The sequence below is a fragment of the Haliotis rubra genome, unplaced genomic scaffold (assembly GCF_003918875.1).
Source record: "Haliotis rubra isolate DU_JTF1 unplaced genomic scaffold, ASM391887v1 Scf28, whole genome shotgun sequence".
NCBI lineage: Eukaryota > Metazoa > Mollusca > Gastropoda > Lepetellida > Haliotidae > Haliotis > Haliotis rubra.
Genome location: NW_025766891.1, coordinates 707,530 through 728,035, shown reverse-complemented (window position 1 = coordinate 728,035; position 20,506 = coordinate 707,530). Strand labels below are relative to the sequence as shown.

General features: G+C 40.7%; 1 protein-coding gene across 1 annotated transcript; it reads right to left on the bottom strand.

Moving 5' to 3' along the window:
• Positions 1-558: 558 nt before the first annotated feature.
• LOC124281116 (inner centromere protein-like) lies at positions 559-15,502 on the bottom strand. Its single transcript, XM_046717128.1, has 6 exons — positions 15,320-15,502; positions 8,260-8,441; positions 5,427-5,672; positions 4,531-4,658; positions 1,546-1,615; positions 559-829 (listed from the first exon to the last, which is right to left on the bottom strand). The coding sequence occupies exons 1-6, from the start codon at positions 15,426-15,428 to the stop codon at positions 653-655; spliced, it is 912 nt and encodes a 303-aa protein (XP_046573084.1). The 5' UTR covers positions 15,429-15,502; the 3' UTR covers positions 559-652.
• Positions 15,503-20,506: the final 5,004 nt, after the last annotated feature.

The following is a 20,506-nucleotide window of genomic DNA, read 5'->3' as shown; positions in this document are numbered from 1 at the left end:
AATAAGGGACGCAACTCTCTGTAATAAATCCCGCCTTCCTTCGTCAACGTTATTCTTCACTAACAACGTTATTCGTCACTTTACTTTGACACGTGGGTGGTATATAAATATAACACACAGACCACAATGTGGCCATGTCCGACTGACATGCTGTCCATCATCAGACTTTATTGGCGGATCCAGAGGGGGGGTCCAGGGGTTCGAACCACCCCACCACCCCTTTTTTTTTTGAAAATGACTTAAGACCACATTGAAGATTTTTTTGGCGTTGGCGGAGCCAGTGGGGGGTTCGCACCCCCACCCCTTTTCAAAATTTCTGGATCCGCCCATGGACTTCAACATCCGCCAAACGTCTGTTGACGATTTTCAGACAGAATTTCGTTGTTGATATACCGACCAGCAGCTAAAACTCTGAGAAGCAACATTTTGACATTGACAACAAACGCCCAAAATTCTGAACAAAACCTTACAGAAATGGAGCGTGTTTGATCGTCTGCTGTTACACGTCATCTAATATCCGGTCACGTGATACCCCCATTCAGAATTCAGACTACTACGTAGATACACCATGACCTGTAATATCAACATAGGTGACTGTGACACTGGACCCTTAATTCGATTGTAATACGATGGCGATTTCTTGCCTCGTTGCTCAAGGGAAAACAAAAGAATTCCTAGTTTCAGGTCTCGGACTTAGATCTTCGTATGTGACCTCGCTGATTCTCTTCTTGGCCTTCAACATTCCCTGGTATCTCAGGCTCATGAGGTAGTCGGAGTGAAATCTGCCGTCGGTGTAGTCCATGAACCGTTTGTAGTCGTCCTGCAACGCCTAGGAAATTAAACCATTAATATATTAATAGGTATGCACCCGTCACGGACATATGGATATAGTCTGTTTTTGAGTGGTGTGGGATGGTGTGGATGAATACCGTTTCCTTTTGGAAAGTGAATGCGTCTGTGGGGTTAGTTTTAGTCAGCTTTTAGCAATATTCCAGCAATATTCCAGCAATACCGCGAGGGAAACACCAGAAATTGGCTTCACACATTATACCCATGTGGGGAATCAAACCCTGGTCTTCGGCGTGACCAGTTGTTTTGAACAAAAATAAGTTCCATAACAGACTTGTGGCTAGTCTCTCTCACCGTCCCTGAACCATATTATTTTACCCTCCCGCACAGCCCTTTCTGTAATGCAAAACCTAAATGAAGCAAGTCTAGATTTTCTAGGTTCAGGGTGGAATGGCCATCTCTCTTGGGCTTCTTTTCAATAAAAAGGAGAATTACTTGTGTTTATCATAATATACCTTCTCAGAGACTAAGCGTTAGTCCAACCTGTGGTGAGAGTAATGTTCCTACTTATTTAAAAATTAGGTAAGACAGCGGTTGAAAGTGGAAATCTGTATATTATGGAAGATTCTAAGGGTCACAATTTGTCAATTTAGGAAAACTTTACTGCTGACTGACAGGTGTGTATCAAACATAATTCGAACTGTCAGCTCTACGTGTTATATCTACTTCTTATAAATATTAACAGTTGATAAATACCCGGAAGTCAGTCTCTACCCGCTGCCTGTGTGCTAGTTCTCTCTGGTATGTCGTCTCTAGGATGTCGTACCTGAAACATGACGAAGGTCTTGTGAGAGGTTTGTATAAACAAACAATTTGCCAAGTAACCGTGGCGAAACTCATTAATTGGATCCCAAAGTTCTGACCAATTCCGTGAGTGAGTGAGTGTTTTGGTGGGTGGGTGGATTGGTGGGTGGGTGTTTGGGTGGTTGAGTGAGTGAGTAATTCTTTACACCGCATTACTACTTTGCAGCTAATCGCGAGAAGTGTATTTGTATGTTAGACTATAAAAGTGATGTTGTAAATCACTATTATTTTAGTCAAATATCACGTTTAATGCTCTCAATGCTACTGTCGAACCCATACATGGCATACGTGTAATATGAACACACAATTTATTAAATCATACTTAATTTCATGTGAAACTATAATTGATACTATATTTTAGTACATAATATAATACGTATGCATCATGCAGTTGCTAATATTTTATCACAAGAAGAAAAGCATGAATGTTATTTTGAAATACAGATTTTGTCACGCCCATTTCCGCGCACCTGTTGTTGAGGCCCATGTCTGTAAATGTTGTTGCGTCGCACAAAGTGAAAAAAACAAAAACAACAACATGCTTCACAATCATATGTTTCTCATCTACATATTCAGTGTAGAATCAAGTGATGGTCCTAATATCAACAAAAGTTCAAATAAAAGATACTGCATGTGGAGTGTTGATCGACTACTGTTTCTGGGGCACGGGAGCATACAAGGTCAAACAGGTTCCGTGATGAGCCAATTATATTGTAAAAAACACAATGGGTTTTTTTCCTATGAGTGAGTGAGTGAGTGAATGTAGCTTTACGCCTTTTTCCTATATGAGCTACGATTTATCATTCTTAAGGGTAGAAACTGACTGTTGAGATAGAAATCTCTATTTGGTCGAATAGTTTGATTTCTTTTAAATATACCCTTCGAACCTGTTGTAAAAAGCTCAGATCAGATAGGAACGTCATCATTAAAACAGTGTCTGTGCAAAATCCACACATTCAAGCAGACCACGTCTGTCCGTGGTGAGTAATGCAGTATTAGCTGTACGTTAATTGTTAGGGCTGCGCAATATAACCGGTTTACCGGTATTTACCGGTTCAGACATGAACGATACATATTGCGATACGCTGATCGAAAACCGGTATTTTGACATGCATTCGGAAAACTTCGGAAAACTCGGAAATCTTCGGATGTTTCCGTTTTTTTTTAATTCTTCCTTTCCTTTTTTATTTGTGGCAACTATTGTTTATATTTTTATTAAAGCTTAATCAAGCATAGTCATTTTTGTGTTTTTGCTTTATAAATCAAGCATTAATTCGATTATATGTAGTTTAATTTTGTTAAAAAAGAACTTCTTGCAATATATTGCAATACGCATCGCAATATATCGCAATATGAAAATTCTCTGCAATACCCACCCCTATTGATTGTAGTCTTACAGCTCAGTGTCTTGTTACATGTACATCGATGGGTATTGTTAGCAAGGGAAGTGTACATTACTACACATACGTGGGAAATTCCACATGAAAGAAAAAGGCATAATTCTCACGAAAAACAGAGTTATATTCAGGCACGAAATACAACCTGTGTGTCTGCACGAACCCGTATGTAAACAATGAAGAACATTTTTATCGTTGGGAAATGCTATTGAAAAAACATAGTACATAAAATTTCAAAGAAAGAAACTAAGCAAATGAAATGAAATGAAACCAACGTTACCACCAGAACCGGTTTGCAAGTGGCTTAACTTTCCTGCTCTATATGTTCCATGCATACCATCGATGAGTGCTAACAAGTACTACAAAAGACAAGGCTTTGAACAAAAAAGTTCTCTAAATGATATGCGGTTATCGATTTTACTGCAGAATATGTGTACATTGTATTTAATGAATATTAACTCTGAATAAGTTCTTTGAGTGGCATATTTTAGAACATCAGACCTCTGTTACCAATTCCGACAGCAAATCAGCCATTTCCGACCACATCAAAGCAAGCCCCAATCATCAAATAGAGTGGTCTGACATCACCATTCTCTCTAACAAACAAACAGACTTCACTAAACGCAAGCTCACCGAAGCCATCCACATCAAACGCCAAAAGCCCACCATCAACAGAGACCAAAGATACTTCATTCCATCCGCTTATGATGCACTCATCCACCAAGCCCAATCTAATGTATAAACTCTGCTGTATAAACATCTCATTATTATTTGTACATCATTGGCTTCCACGCCTGTCCTTTGTCTACTCTCTGGCTTCATCAGCTTTCTGCCTAGCCAATTATGTTAATTATGTTGTTTTTCTTTGTTACATTGTTACATCCAGTATATATATACTCCCCCTTCTTCATGATCCTTTATGCTTGACAACGGTACAAGAATCTGTATCGAAACGTCGCACTCACGAATAAAAAGAAGTTGTTATCCATAAAGTTTGTTTTGTATTGAACTCTGAATAAGGTTTACAGATAAAATGCAGACCCATCGAGTGTGTCATGGACACCGCGAGGTGTCAAAACTATTTCGTATTTCCGATGAGACATCGCTGCAATTAAACTGCATGGCTAACACTACTTTGCAGACCTGTGACGTCATAGGTAACCATGACGTGCAAAAAATAAGAACGTGTATTTCAGATGATAAAGTGACTTTCACCCTCGTGTCTTCCAAGCTTGACATGCCTTTTACCAACTCGTCTTGATATATTTGATCACTTTAGATCCCCTATACGTGTGACTGACTGACTGAGTTTGGTTTTACGCCGGTTTTAGCAATATTCCAGCAATATCACGGTGGGGGACACCAGAAATGGGCTTCACACATTGTACCCATGTGGGGATTCGAACCCGGGTCTTCGGCGTGACGAGCCAACGCCCCCCTATACGTGTGACCCAACAGGAAATAAAACATAGGAATTTACTTTTGATTAAGTCTGTTCACTTCCTGTTGGTGGAGCCGCGCAACTCTCTCTGCTTCCTGTCTTGCGCGCTCCTCACATTGCCTGGTAGTAAGAGCAATAACTTCCTCTTCTCGTTTTTTAAACTTTTCCTGAAATACAAATAGATGCATTAGATAACCATGGGCTGAATTTTAAATTTTGGTACAGATGGAAGGTGGCAATTCCTACAGATCGATCATTTCATATGTTGCCTCGAGTGAGCATTATCCGCAATATCGCTGCTATATTATGGCAGTCTGGACAAAACGAGTCATGGGACCTGGCACATGAGTGGGTGGTTTGGGTGGCGAATGAGTGAGTGAGTTTGTTTTTACGCCGCTTTTAGCAATATTCCAGCAATATCACGGTGGAGGACACCAGAAATGTCTTAACACATTGTACCCATGTGAGGAATCGAACCCGGGCCTTCAGCGTGACGAGCGGACGCATAATTGATGATGTACTGACCCCCCTCATATAACAGAGCGCAATAATTTGAAAGCGACGTTAACATGCCACAGAGGGGCGGTGGGGTAGCCTAATGGGTAAAGCGTCGGCTCGTCACGCTGACGACCCGGGTTCGAATCCCCACATGGGCACAATGTGTGAAGCCCATTTATGGTGTCCCCCGCCGTGATATTGCTGGAATATTGCTTAAAGCGGCGTAAAACCCAACTCACTCACTCACTCACTCACTAGCATGCCACAGTAACATTAAATAACATATTTAATGTCTGTCTGGGATCGACCCACCGACCTTCCGCACTCCCTCCAGACTCTCTGTCCACTAGACAATAGAAGACGTCCGCGAGATTTAATAAATCACCAGTCATATAGACTATACATATGTCTATGGAAATACAGAGCTCCAGATTTACCCTTGCTGCCTTCAGAGCCAGTGCTACAGCCCGCTCTTTTTCCAAAGCAAACTCATTTCTCATGGTTTTCCTGAGTGCTGCGCATGCGTCAACAATGGCTATTTCCTTCAGCCTTTCACAGTCCTCCCACTGCTGTTTCAGTGCTTCCTCTTTCTCTTTCTGTAATTTCTTCGTAAGTTCCTTTATTCGTTCCTCCTCTGCTCTGTCCCTCTGTTCCGATACTCTCTGTGCCAAACGCTCGAAATACTGAAATTAACGCATCTCATTAAATATAGTTCCCCTACTATCAGGTGTGTCATTAAAGTAATGAACGTGTAGAGCCTCTTCTACAATGATGTTAAGTACTAATTTCCATCAATATCGATTCTTATCATCTATATTCTGAGTGAGTGAGGAACGTTTAACGACACTTTAAACAGTATTCCAGCTATATCGAGGGAGGAGCGGTGGGGTAGTCTAGTGGGTAAAGCGTTCGCTCGTCACGCCGAAGACTCGGGTTCGATTCCCCGCATGGGCACATTGTGTGAAGCCCATTTCTGGTGTCCCCCGCCGTGATATTGCTGGAATATGGCTAAAGGTGGCGTCAAACTATACTCACTCACTATATCGAGGATTGTCGGCTTAATGTAGGCGGACAGTAAGAAGTAATACCGGTCTTTGACGTGTACCACTTTTGAGAAACCCACGAGCACGGTGTGGTGCCGACAAACCGAGAAACATAATCGGGCCAATCCAGGATTCGAACACCCCGCAAATTACAAGTTTCTGGCGAGCTAAGGGGTGTGTCCGGTCTCGCGTACCCTGAAATATGCTGAGGGTAAACAGAGGGACACGTATCTTTCTGTTTCACGACGTAATCAGCAACATAACGGCCGTGGTAACATTGTGAAATATTATTTACTGAGGATATGCATACATATGATATGGACAAATTGCCAATAAGTAGAATTTTGGTATCAGGTTACCTTTAGGGTAAAGTAGACGGCTGTGTTGTCTTGTCAGATAACAGACTTATTCCATCGAGTGACCGGCCAAGATATATTTTTACATACAGGCAAGAGTAAACCATCGTTTTTGTCAGAACATGTTATTCTTCATGGAAAACAATTTCTAACGTATGTTCATAGTGATCTCCCACTTAACATGGCAACATGGGAAACTATAATGTCCACAAGGCAGGCAGGCTCGTTGAGTGAGTGAGTGAGTGAGTTTAGTTTTACGCCGCACTCAGCAATATTCCAGCTATATGGCGGCGGTCTGTAAATAATCGAGTCTGGACCAGCATGAACATCAATCTATGCAATTGGGTTACGATGACATGTGTCAACCCAGCCAGCGAGCCTGACCACCCGATCCCGTTAGTCGCTTCTTACGACAAGCATGGGTTACTAAAGATCAATTCTAACCCGGATCTTCACGGGTCCATCCTGGTTAAACTGTTTTCCATCGAGTTATAAGACATGTCATTCGCACGACAGATATGATCTGAAAACTTCATTTAGATAGTCTTTCACATATATTTACTTAATAAACTAAATTATTTTCCAGACACGTTCATCCCCACAGTCTTTCCATCTGTAAAGTTTGGTGCCAATGCTGCATGTAAAGATACCTGAATATGACCTACAAACACAACTTTCATGGACAGTGCGGGATCTGCCTTTTACTCAGAAAGTCCGAATGTCAGAATGCTCGTTAGTCAGAAAGTCTGTTTGTCAGAAGGTCCGGTAGTCAGAAAGCCCGTTTGTCAGAAGGCCCAGTAGCCGAAAAGACATAACAAATTTTCGTTATAACAATCGTTATCCAAGTGTGCAAGGAATCTATCCCCTGACCAGGTTCTTGCCCAGCCCCCCTAGGTAGCTGCATCATCAATTGCCTGTGGTATTGGTGGAATGAGGGCAGAGCGAGCCCTCTGCATTATTGTTCTCACACTGTGGAACTCGGGCAGGAGCACATCCCCTCCTCCTTGGTGAAGGCCCCGGGCAACTCCCTCGAACACCGCTTGATGGGTCTGGTTGGATCTAGCCGTACAGCCTGTTTAAGTTGGCCAATAGTTTTGTCCTTTTTTATTCTCTCCTCGTCCACTCCATGCGTGTGGACAGGCTCTTTTATTATGATGATATTTGGGTCGTTATCTGCAAGGTCAAATTTGGTAGTTCTTATACTTGCCCTACAGGCCTTGCGCCAGCATCGCCATAGGGGTGTACGGCGTAGGCAGTTACCTTGTTTTTGTATCTATATCCACGATAAAAAAGGATCTTTCCTCGTGCATAAGCGAGGCCATGGCAGCTTGTGACGTGTATTAACAAACTGGTGCTGGCCTGCACAGTTTTTGTGTGCATTAGTCAATTTGAAAGGGGGTCTAGCCAAACTCATTTGTTTTCTATTGGCTTACATATTCCATTTCTTTGCCCTCTTATTTTCCTCATGCACGTTCGTTTATTTCCATTCTCTTTTTCTCCATCTGTCTCTTATTCTCTCTCCCTCCATTCGTCTCTCTCACACGCTCAAACGGGCCTTCTGACATTCGGGCTTTCTGACTTCCGGTATTCTGACTAACGGGCCTTCTGACAATTGCGCCTTCTGACTAAAAGGGTGGCCCCGACAGTGCTCGGCAGTCTGTTCCCATAGTTGCTATGTCTAATATTTTGGAAGCGCTGGGGTCCCCTAGACCAGATTCCCCATACAGGTGTTATCCGTGAAGCCGATTTCTGCTGACCCCAGGCGTTTTATTGCTGGGCATTGCCTTAAAACCAACTCATTCACATATTTAACATTTACAATCAGACCATCCTCTCAAGGAGGTTACTGGAGGGATATTCCCAGTGCTGACCTCTTTCTGGGTTTGTAAAGCCCGCCTCCGCTCTGCATCCTTCTGGTCCTTCATACGCTTGAGCGCGGCACGCAGTTCTCGTGTTGCACGTGCTTCTGCTGCATCGACAGCGTCCTGGATGGCCTTTTCCCGCTCTTCCTTTGAGTCGTCTGTCTGAACTGTGAGCATGCGCCCGCCAAGCTCTGAAATGGCGGTTTGGTTTAAATTTCTGTTTGTATTTGGTGCATCTGTAATAGCCACACACTGGTGCATGTTGGTTAGTAGGTAGAGGGTATTGAGAAGAGTAATGGGATTGAAACACAGTTGTTTAGATGCACATGTTGAGACAGTTTGTTTGGGACTGATATTGGGCACGGTTTGCCCTCGATGGCATGGATCTACGAAGCTAAGTTGTTGAGGCTGCCCATCCGATTACTACTCCATAAACCGAAATACTCAATAGAATAGTTAGTTTTATTAAATACCTGCCAACATTATGTAACTTCTTGATAGTATAACCAGTCGTTTTGCAGAATGAAAGGCCGTTTTGTGTCAATATCAACAATACTTCTAATTACGGGAGACCATGTAAACAATCGATCCTGAACCAGAAAGACCAAAATTGTGAGTGAAAATCAAAACCGTTGAAGCAAGAGAATAGTCAATCACAACCCAAGTAATGGCGCTGTCTGCGCATAACGTGCAACCATTAAGGGACCACTGTGGCCGCTCCATTCGTGACCAACTCGCGTTATTCCGGGACAAGCCGAATATCGAATGGAGGTCATGGAAAGGGGCGAGTGGAGACGAATGTGACAGCTCTTCAGTCATTGTTGGGTCGACAAGCAATGGGTGTAAGGAGCCCTTCCGATCCTGAATCCCCATGACGACTTCTTAATTTTAAAACATTTGACCTTTTTTCAAAATTATAATTGTTCAAGCGCCTATCCAGAGACAACATTATTTTTTTTTATCAATATGAAATTCTTTAGAACGTTTTTGGGCATTAATCATGTATATTCCTATTTTATGCTTTTGTGGTGCATTTTGCTGCAATCTGTGACGTGACATCCGTGAAGTGACACAATATTAGCATCCTATATATTGTTATTACATGCTCACAGCTCGGACAGGAGGGTCAAGAGGAGACAAGTAAAAGTGATCCAAGGGTAAAGAGTGTCAGCAACACAACTGGGTTAGAAACACTGAAAATAGCTTCATGCATATATATTGACATCATATCCTGAAAAGAAAATAGAAGTCGATCAAATAAGCAAGCAAAAGCAAATCTATCAACATATTATCAATTCAAATACTCAAAATACTTGAGGTGAAATTGGGTTTAACATCGTGCTTGAAAATATTTCGCTCATATGACGACGTGCATGCGTGTGTATGTGTATGTGCGGCTGCTTGTACTAGCTCAGACTTAAGCTGGTTTTATAGTGCCCACTGAGATACCATGCCGCAGTGAAGCATGAATACCCCACTCAGACATATTATACTGGCTCCGAGCCGACCAGTCCTTGTTGTACCCATTAATGCCGAGCGCTAGGCAGGGGCCAACAAGTACCATTCTTCTTCTACCTCTTTCTTCTAATCTCGTCAGTGTTTTAAACAGTAGCACCAAGTCTCTTTACTGTAAAACGTTCACTTTCTGCGGCAGATCTACCTCGGTGACACAGATACTGGTCATGATAATTTGATTGTAAGGTCATTGTAACTGATGACATCACAATGGTCTGCACAACTTTGTGTCATACAATTTCATTTAGCGATATCACCTATGTGATGCTGCTTGTTCCACAGGACCATGTAGATTTCTAACCAATATTCTGCAACAAACCTCTGCGGGTTTGTTATCAGAGAATGTAATTTATATGGCCATGTAGTTGATCTACAGGGTATATCCCATGCAAGGCAGTTTTAGACGATAGATAAATGTTTATTCAGTTCCCTCACTGAAACATTCCAGTGGTGACGAGCGCTAATATTAGTAACTGAATGAAATAAAGCACCGTCTCTGATCTTGTCTTGTCCGAGCAGATTCAGCTTTTTGAGAAAGGTAGTGTGTGTGTGTGTGTGTGTGGGGGAGGACAATTGCTATTATGGTCCTAGTATATATGCCATAACATAACTTTGCTGAAAGTTTGGTGGCAAAAGAGATAATGATCATAAAACCGGACAAACATAAAATAACGCAAAGTAACCACCGCACCCCGGTGAGGTGGATTTTGTCCGGGGTGGCAATTTTGGTGGGGATTTGTCCGGGTGGATTTTGTCCGGTCACCCAGCACCCCACACCACCCACTCTAAATCCGCCCTTTCTTGTTAAGGCCAGCTTTAGACATATTTGTAGACGGATTGCTGGTTGCCTGATAATTGACACCAGTGTCTACACCGTGATTACTGGCCGGACAATCATGTCATTCATCACATAACAACGGGGATTCCATCGGCTTCTTTGGTAGCCAGGGAAGTGTGATATAACATATATACCAGAACTGGTATATAAGCCCGACCTGCAGCTCGTAAATCATTATCTTTAATCACTACACATACGACCGTCAATATGCCATTTCATATCGTTAACCCGTATCCATTGTTAACGATTTAAGGGGGACACACAGACTGATTTATCAATAATAGGCTCTAGTCTATATCGATTTGTCTCTTATAATGACAAACATGGATTAGGTTACGGTATGAGTGTCGGGTTGAATTTGTTAACAAGCAGGAAGGACTTTGATCGTTGTCAGATAAGGCTATAGGGTATGTGTTTATATGTAGACGGTATAATGGATTAAAACAATCCACAATTAACACTGAGGTGAGGTGAAATTGGGTTTAACGTCGTGCTTGAGAATATTTCGCTCATATGACGACGTGTATGTGTATGTGCGGCTGCTTGTACTAGCCCAGACTTAAGCTGGTTTTATTGTGCTAGTCCACTGAGATACCATGCCGCAGTGAAGCATGAATACCCCACTCAGACACATTATACTGACTCCGAGCCGACCAGTCCTTGTTGTACCCATTAATGCCGAGCGCCAGGCAGGGACCAACAAGTACAATATTTTAACGTCTTTTGGTATGACCCGCGACCTTCCGCTCTCCGGGCGGACGCTCTAACCACTACACCACGGAGGCGGTCAATTAACACTGAACTTTGTGATATTGAAACAGAATTGTCATTTGAGTTCTTTTGTTTTCATATGGATAACAACGTCTTTGTTATTGCATACATTTAGAGCGACGTTTCGATGCAGAAACGTCAGTCTATGCAATAACAAAGACGTTGTTATCCATGAAGTCATATGCCTCGCATTTGACTCGGCATCTCGCCAATATGCAAAAAATGAATCAGCTTTTTCACTCTAACAAACTTGGAACAATTAGGAAATTAGCAATATTGGCAAATAATAATGTCTCATTTAAGCAACGCCCCGACAAAAGAAAACCAATAACGCATGGGTGTAACAAGTTCCTTTAACTGGTAAAATGCATGTAGTGACAAGTTATTCTTGCAACCAAGCGATATGTATATATTACCACTTTGTGTTTCATACATGTATGTGACATAATTATATAAGTTGTACCTAATGATAAAAAGTTGTACATCTAATGCGGCAGAACGCGACCGGAGTGTAAATAAAAGTTGAGCTTAGCTAGAATGAGGAAACAAACCATTACTGTTATCATATCGTTTTTTAAGTATGACGAAAGGCTTTACCGAAACGATCAGCAAAACACACACTCATCATTAAGCGAAGTACGGTAAATAAAAGTTGAGCTTAGCTAGAATGAGGAAACAAACCATTACTGTTATCATATCGTTTTTTAAGTATGACGAAAGGCTTTACCGAAACGATCAGCAAAACACACACTCATCATTAAGCGAAGTACGGTAAATAAAAGTTGAGCTTTAGCTAGAATGAGGAAACAAACCATTACTGTTATCATATCGTTTTTAAGTATGACGAAAGGCTTTACCGAAACGATCAGCAAAAACACACACTCATCATTAAGCGAAGTACGGTAAATAAAAGTTGAGCTTAGCTAGAATGAGGAAACAAACCATTACTGTTATCATATCGTTTTTTAAGTATGACGAAAGGCTTTACCGAAACGATCAGCAAAACACACACTCATCATTAAGCGAAGTACGGTAAATAAAAGTTGAGCTTAGCTAGAATGAGGAAACAAACCATTACTGTTATCATATCGTTTTTTAAGTATGACGAAAGGCTTTACCGAAACGATCAGCAAAACACACACTCATCATTAAGCGAAGTACGGTAAATAAAAGTTGAGCTTAGCTAGAATGAGGAAACAAACCATTACTGTTATCATATCGTTTTTTAAGTATGACGAAAGGCTTTACCGAAACGATCAGCAAAACACACACTCATCATTAAGCGAAGTACGGTAAATAAAAGTTGAGCTTAGCTAGAATGAGGAAACAAACCATTACTGTTATCATATCGTTTTTTAAGTATGACGAAAGGCTTTACCGAAACGATCAGCAAAACACACACTCATCATTAAGCGAAGTACACGTACTATAGTTTAATTATAAAGGTAGTTTAGCGGGAGTGGCCGAAAGCATATCATTATCCGGGCCTAATCACGTGTTGATCACGTGACCGAGATAATCACGTTCTCATTTACACTATGTCACTGAAACGAGAAGCCAGGAAAGCCTCCTGTAACACCCAAACCAGGGGTCGATACTATGAGCAACGTATCCTGCATGATACGCAATAAGGTTGAATCACCCAAATCAGAGTAAGAAGACATTTACTCACCCATTGAGATTGTTTCCATGGGAAGTAACATCCAAGATAAAGATGTCCAGTTGGAATTCTTTCCAAGGATTTTATTTTCACCGCGGGTTTCTTGAATATTTCCTCATATGAATATTTGTTCCTCCCGAACGTATCTGACCCAAACATATTAATGATTTATATCTGCGAACCTGATGCCCAATCCACAAAACGCACTATACGGCATTCGTAAGTCTATGATAAACTGTACAGTTACGACAGGTCGGAACCTTACGAATGCTTTCTTGATCGGTACCATGGCCTTTTGTGTTTAGTAACCTGGGATATTGGGTAGCTTTTGATGTGAAGCTGTTTTTCAGAAATTTAAATATCACAAACTTTACTCACATCAGAATTATTCTTGTTTACAAGGGAAAATGATAACATCTGCATATTAAGTCATTATAACATATTTTATGTGTATGAAATATACCTGTCAAAGTTATGTTTATATAACGTTAAGCCTTTCAAAGCTAACATGGCACGGTCCCACAGCTCTTAACAGGTACTTGTACTTTGCTTACAACCTGAAAGTTATCTCTGAAAGCTTTCAAGTAGGCTTGTTGATCCTGTTCTGGTGGAGGTATTCACTTGTCGCCAGCACAATCAATCAATGGTTTCATATTGTGTCCCTGTATTACATATACATGCCAGAATTGGAGAGCTGACACCTGGGCTCTGTTCAACAAAACTATCTTAGCGCTAAAATGGTTGTAGATCTCACCAGAGACCATATAATAGATCTATACATTATGTACTGATCGCTCAGTGGAAAGTGGGCAATGTGCCTGCCTATTTCCTTGGGACATTGTGCATGGTATATAAGCCATAGAGCTTTCTTTGTAATACTATTGTGACTCATACCAACACAGACTTATATATTCGTACCGCCAATATCTCTTTGTGCAAGTGAGCCGTGAACAGCATGGGTCAAAAGCCGACTGTGTAACAAGCGGTCCATTCATATTAAACAATACTATTCTCTGTTTTCTACAGTGTACATTCTGCGGGACTTCAGGGAGACTACACATACACATACCATTATATATCCATGTAAAAGAAAGTCAAAAACTGAAGAAACCAGTATCTCTTCATCCTGAACAGATATGCAGGGACTTACATAAGGTTCTTGCGTACACTTTCAGCGAAATGGTGTATTTTAGGATTACTTAATGCTGATACATGTACTTAAAATATTCCAGTAATACGGAAACATGGAACAAAAATTTAGTAAGTAGGGATTTATCAAGGACCGTTGTGTTCAAAATTGTGATTTTATAGAGGTATATACTCAAAATCCGAGGAAGGCTTATTTTAAGGCAGTATTTTGAGATTTATTCAATAATACAATGTACATAGACATTACAACCTCATACTATTTATTCGTCTGGTTATCGGTGAATTAAAGGCTATTTCAGACAGTATTTCTACAAAGCGATTTGTAAATATATACATAAACATAAATGAGGATATTTTAAATTCATTTAATGGAATTTTAAATGACATTTGCTGCAGACTTAGGGTCGAATATCTAGCAGGTCTAGCAGGACTCTTAATTCTAATTCAATATTATTACAAAAGTGCATTAGTGTAGTGTGATCTCTCTGAAGCAAGTTCCATATAATACAAGTTACTGAGTCGCTAATAATGATAGAATTGTGTTTTCCACATGCGTGGCAAAATTTAAGCATAAAAGTACAGAATGTTCCTCACAGGACAACTGTGTGTTGTGATAGCAGTGTTATTAATTGATATTTTATGTAAAGATACGAATTCATGTGATGAAATGTAATCAACTTTCGTATCTAAATACATTCTAAATCTTTACGAAATTTATGTACAGTAATAAACCGGAATATTATTTATCCGGCACAGTCATCGTAATTTACTCTCTCTAAATTACTCTCTTTAGAATAACAACCCAACGATTACATGTTTATGATAAAATCATGATACTTCTCACATGTAAATGCTATCTAAAAGGGGGGCATATTGAAAATGACAAAATTACTCTAAATCTTTTACAAAGCCTGTGAATCGGCGTCCCCAAAGTGAAGAAAATGAGGTGTAGGTTACGACCTTGCGTGCAGTTACATAAAAGCACACCAGCACGAAAGCTGATAAATGACTCCAAGCTCTTACGGGGTCATCGACGAAGTACAAAAGTGTTTGAACCGTCACTTGAACAGATCCGCTGATAAAACATCCACGAAACCTCCGAGTGGAAATCACAGTCGTGATCCTGTTAGACTTACCTATAATTTGTCCATGTGCAACTCGTTGAGTGTTTAAAGTTGTACGGTTTAGCATCCGTTCGAGTGATTCGAACGGGTCCCGCGTTTGTCTAATAATTTTGGTCGACATCTTGTACCGTTCACAGGCGGTAGGTGCCTTAACAAATACAAGTGTCTACTATCACAAAAGCCCCACCGCCGTGATGAATGACAACCGGAAGTTTACGGTTGCTTGGAGCTCTGACGCCAGCTGAGTATACTACTTTCCTGACAAGAGGTAATTGAACAAATATAAGATTGACGATCTCAAGTGAAAAAAAAATCCCAATTTTCAATACGACTTTTGATCGAAACATATTGTGTATTTGCCTCACCGTGTTCGTTTATTGATCAGTACAGAAATCTACTAAACAATGTTCTAATTTAAGTGGAGGAAGGTTTAGTGGGTATGGGACGCAGCATTAATCGATAATGAGTGTATTGATGTCCCGTATCAACTAACATATCTTTCGTTTAAAAAAATGGAAGGTAGATTGACTGCCAAATGAAAATCGTTTGGAAAACGTTCATTGTTCTCTCTCTTGATTCACTGGTGTGAAATAAAGTTAAATAAACACTACAAAGCTGCATATACTATACTTAGCAGAATAGTAGTGTTTACGTATACTATATTTAAACGTAAGATAGCGTCAAATGTTAAATGTATGTTTATCATTGACACCGTTTTAATCGTATAATTTTTTCTTATTTTAATTTTGCTTCGTGATGATAATCGCTAGTTGCTAGAGAGATGACACCCTTCTTGGGTTACATGCAGGTAGCAAAGGTACTGTAAGTCCCCATGGCCCCTGGTATGGTGATCTCCCTTTAGCTGCTGGCGATCTGTATAGCCCATTTATATGTACTGTAAAATATGAAGATATATTTCTTTGGTTTCATGCTAATTTTAAACAACATCGGTGCAAGTTTCTTTGATAGGCATTTTAGAAGTTGAGTTGATGAAGAATAATGACAATTATTATGGATATACAACTTCTTTTATTCTGTGGAGGCGACGTTCCTCTCAATTTGTTACTCATGTATCACTTGCTTGACAACGACATTAGAATCTATGTCGAAACGTCACCTCCACAGAATAAAAGAAGTTGTATATCCATAATAATTGTCATTATTCTTCATCGGTGCAAGTATAGTTGTTTTACAGCCCTTTGTTGAATGGATTTTATACTACCAGCATGTAGTTATTATATATACGATGTGTTCCTAGTCGCAATAGGGCTGAAATACTGCCGATGTCACTCTATATGTTAACTCGCGCAAAAGTGGCGTAAAACCAGTCACTCACTCACTTACTCACTCACTCTAAGAACTTTGCTGGTTGTTTAACGCCACACTCCGTAATTGCCCTTCTATATGACAGCACTTTGTTAATGATCGTGTCTGGGCCAGACAATGCAGTGACTGACATCATGAGCATCGATATACACCAGTTGGGATCCGCTGACATGTGTCAACTAAGTCAGCGAGTCGACCTTCCGTTAGTTTTCCAACAAGCATGGGTTCCTGAAGACAATTAACCCGGACTTCCCGAGACTTCTTCGCAGAGCAAAGAAATTCGAAATAGCTTACACTTTGAAAGTACTAATACATCTGGAAACTCATGAAAATGAGTTAATATGTTTGACATTGACAAAATAATGAGTGTTATCACAAATGTTGAGAGAGATGACATTTTGATAGAATACAGGGAGGTATACAGTCACCTTTAAAGGTCATTTTAACATATACTTCAGACTACAAATTAAGCTTTGTTTCCTAGATTTGAAACTAATAACTATTCCACAGGAAATTATTGATGGCAAAAGATGGCTAGAATGAAGACACGCGCTGGTTTTGTTACTCCTGAACACTATGAAATAACCACACAAATATAAATAAAACGGTATTAGATAGGTACAGAGGTGAGGTGAAATTAGGTTTAACGTTGTGCTTGAGAATATTTCGCTCATATGACGACGTACGTGCATGCGTGTCTGTTTATGTGCGGCTTCTTGTACTAGCTCAGACTTAAGCTGGTTTTATGGTGCTAGCCCACTGAGATACCATGTCGCAGTGAAGCATGAATACTAGTACCCCCACTCTGACACATTATGCTGACTCCGAGCCGACCAGTCCTTGTTGTACCCATTAATGCCAAGCGCCAGGCAGGGACCAACAAGTACCATATTTTAACGTCTTTTGGTATGACGCGGTCGGGGATCGAATCCGCGACATTCTGCTCTCTCCGGGCGGACGCTCTAACCACTACACCACGGAGGCGGTCAGATATATAGGTATAGCAACAGATAGATAGGTAAAACGGTATAGAAACAAAAACTCTTTATTTCTTTGATCAGAAGTCAAAGATGATGTTAAAGTAATGCTTAAAGCCGAGACATTTAAAATCATAGGCACTATCGTTGTTAATGTGACAGTAGTTCACTTGAAACGGTAGGGGAACCCAGTGGTTAAAGCGTTCGCTCAACGCGCCGGAGAGTCGGGTTCGATTCCCCACATGGGTACGATGTGTGAAGCCCATTTCTGGTGTCCCCCGCCGTGATATTGCTGGAATATTGCTAAAAGCGGCGTAAAACCATACTCACTCACTCACTGGAAACGGCGTTGTACGGGTAGATATGTATGTGTAGACGTGGGAGTCAAGTGGAATCTTGAGGCTTCTAAAACAGCATAAAAAATCCAGCATAGTCTAATCCAGCGTATTGGGGAATGTTCCAGAAAAGATTTATACTTTAGATAGGGACCAAACGCGTAACTTTCTCATCTCACATTACATCAAGATAGGGGCGGTGGGGTAGACTAATGGTTAAAGCGTTGGCTCGTCACGCCGAAGACCCGGGTTCGAATCCCCCACATGGGTACAATGTGTGAAGCCCATTTCTGGTGTCCCCCGCCGTGATGTTGCTGGAATATTGCTAAAAGCGGCGTAAAACCAAACTCAGTCAGTCAGTCAGTACATCAAGATAAGCGGTCTTGCGAAGATCACTTTTCACTCTGGATTCAAGCCTAGGACTGATTGAAATCTTAGTAACTATTGCAGCGAGGTGTACAAAAACACTGTCTTTATTACCACTGCCATTGAAATTGTCCTTCCATTCAGTGCTGTACTACATGTATATGAATATGTATTAAAGCTACAAAGTGGGAAAAATATACCGTTATGATGGTTTGTTATACGCTTATCTCATCGGAATCTGGTCCGAAAATAATCATATTGGCCGATTGCGTTTCACTTTTTTCAATGTTAACAATTTTGATAAAACCTACTTGTCATTCACCCTAATGTACGATACTTACGATTCAAAACTACAGCTGCTAAAGATATTCTCACGTTATGTAATGGTGATGCCATTTGTATACAGACTGAAAATTCAGCAACATTCTCATTGAGAAACCTGATAACTGCGCAGGAATTCTACGCGTGTGCCCAGTCCGATAATTCTGTAGTGCCAAACGACTTTAAGCCATGTAGGTTTGCATCGGAAACCGCCGGCAAAACCTTTTTGAAACGTTGGACAATGGTATTTCGAGCAAGTTAACCTCATGGCTGTTTGTCAACCGTTTGGCTTCTTTACATGTTTGCTTGCTGTTTAAAGTGACATTCAGCAAAATTTCAGCCCATACATGTATACTCAAGCAAGGACCAGACAACCAGGTGACTGATGTTATGTGAACATGTTCACCCTACAGGGTACAAGACACCGAATCCACCAAACCTGACCATCCAATCACTAAATCGAATATGGTTAGTTTGGGATAAATTCTAACCCGGAAAATCAACGAGGAGTAATGATTAATAAAACAACTTCCAGGTAAATGACCTCATTTCAGATCAAAGTTATTTACATATTTATCGGACAGTTTATCGCATAGGGAACATTGTTCATTATTGCTTAACTTGCTTATATAACAGTTCCAGTAAAAATGTTTTTGTGGATAAACGTCTTCACTGCTCCAGTAGAATCAAAGATGGCACGTTATATCACTGTGAATTAGCATTAGGTTTACCCGAAATGCCAAAAACCGGCGAGCGTGTGTATCGTGCTAAATCACTCCGGTCTTCAGGAAATCCAGGATTCGAACCAGCCTGGGCCAGTTCCTGTCAGAACTGAAGGACCCAATTCACAACTGAGGCATGTCCCTCCCAAACCCCAAGAGACTTTCCGATTTGATTGCTTGGTGTTTTACGCCGCACTAAGCAATATTCCAGCTATATGGCGGCGGTCTGTAAATAATCGAGCCTGGACCAGACAATCCAGTGATCAACAGCATGAGCATCGATCTACGCAATTGGGTCCGATGACATGTGTGAACCAAGTCAGCGAGCCTGACCACCCGATCCCGTTAGTCGCCTCTTACGAACAGCATAGGTAGTTGAAGACCAATTCTAACCCGGATCTTCACAGGTGTGTCCGATTTGAAGAAATAAGGCTTACTTTGCATCACTGACTCCTTGGAGGTTCGATGGTGAAGTAGGTTCAAGGCAACCTGTTGTTGGGTGGTCCCTGTCTGCATGTTTGATAGGGCTGCGCAATATAACCGGTTTACCGGTATTTACCGGTTCAGACATGAAAACGATACGTATTGCGATATGCTGATCGAAAACCGGTATTTTGACTTGCATTCGGAAAACTTCGTTACACTCGGAAATGTTCGGATATGTCCTTGTTTCATTTGTGCCAAATATTATTCACATTTTTAGTTTATCATGATTAAAAGTTGTTATTAAAGCTTAATCAAGCCTAGTGATTTTGTTGTGTATTTGCTCTATAAATCAAGAATTAACTCGATTATAAGTAGTTTTTTGTTTAAAAATACTTCATGCAATATATTGCAATACATATCGCAATACATGCTTTCGCATCGCAATATATCGCAATATGAAAATTCTCTGCAATACCCACCCCTAATGTTTGACATCATTCCCATGATAGCGTCTCGTTTAAATATCTATAACATTTAGAGATTTAGTTACTGGCCTGTGTGACCCAAACCTTTATATAAATTTAAAAAATGTAATCCACCGTCACATAAGATTCAACATCATAGTGCGATAAACAATAGATTGTTCGCGTGTATACAGTCTGTTTCGCGGAATATATTACCGTAAACTAATCACGTCATTTATCGCGATACATTACGAGACTTCAT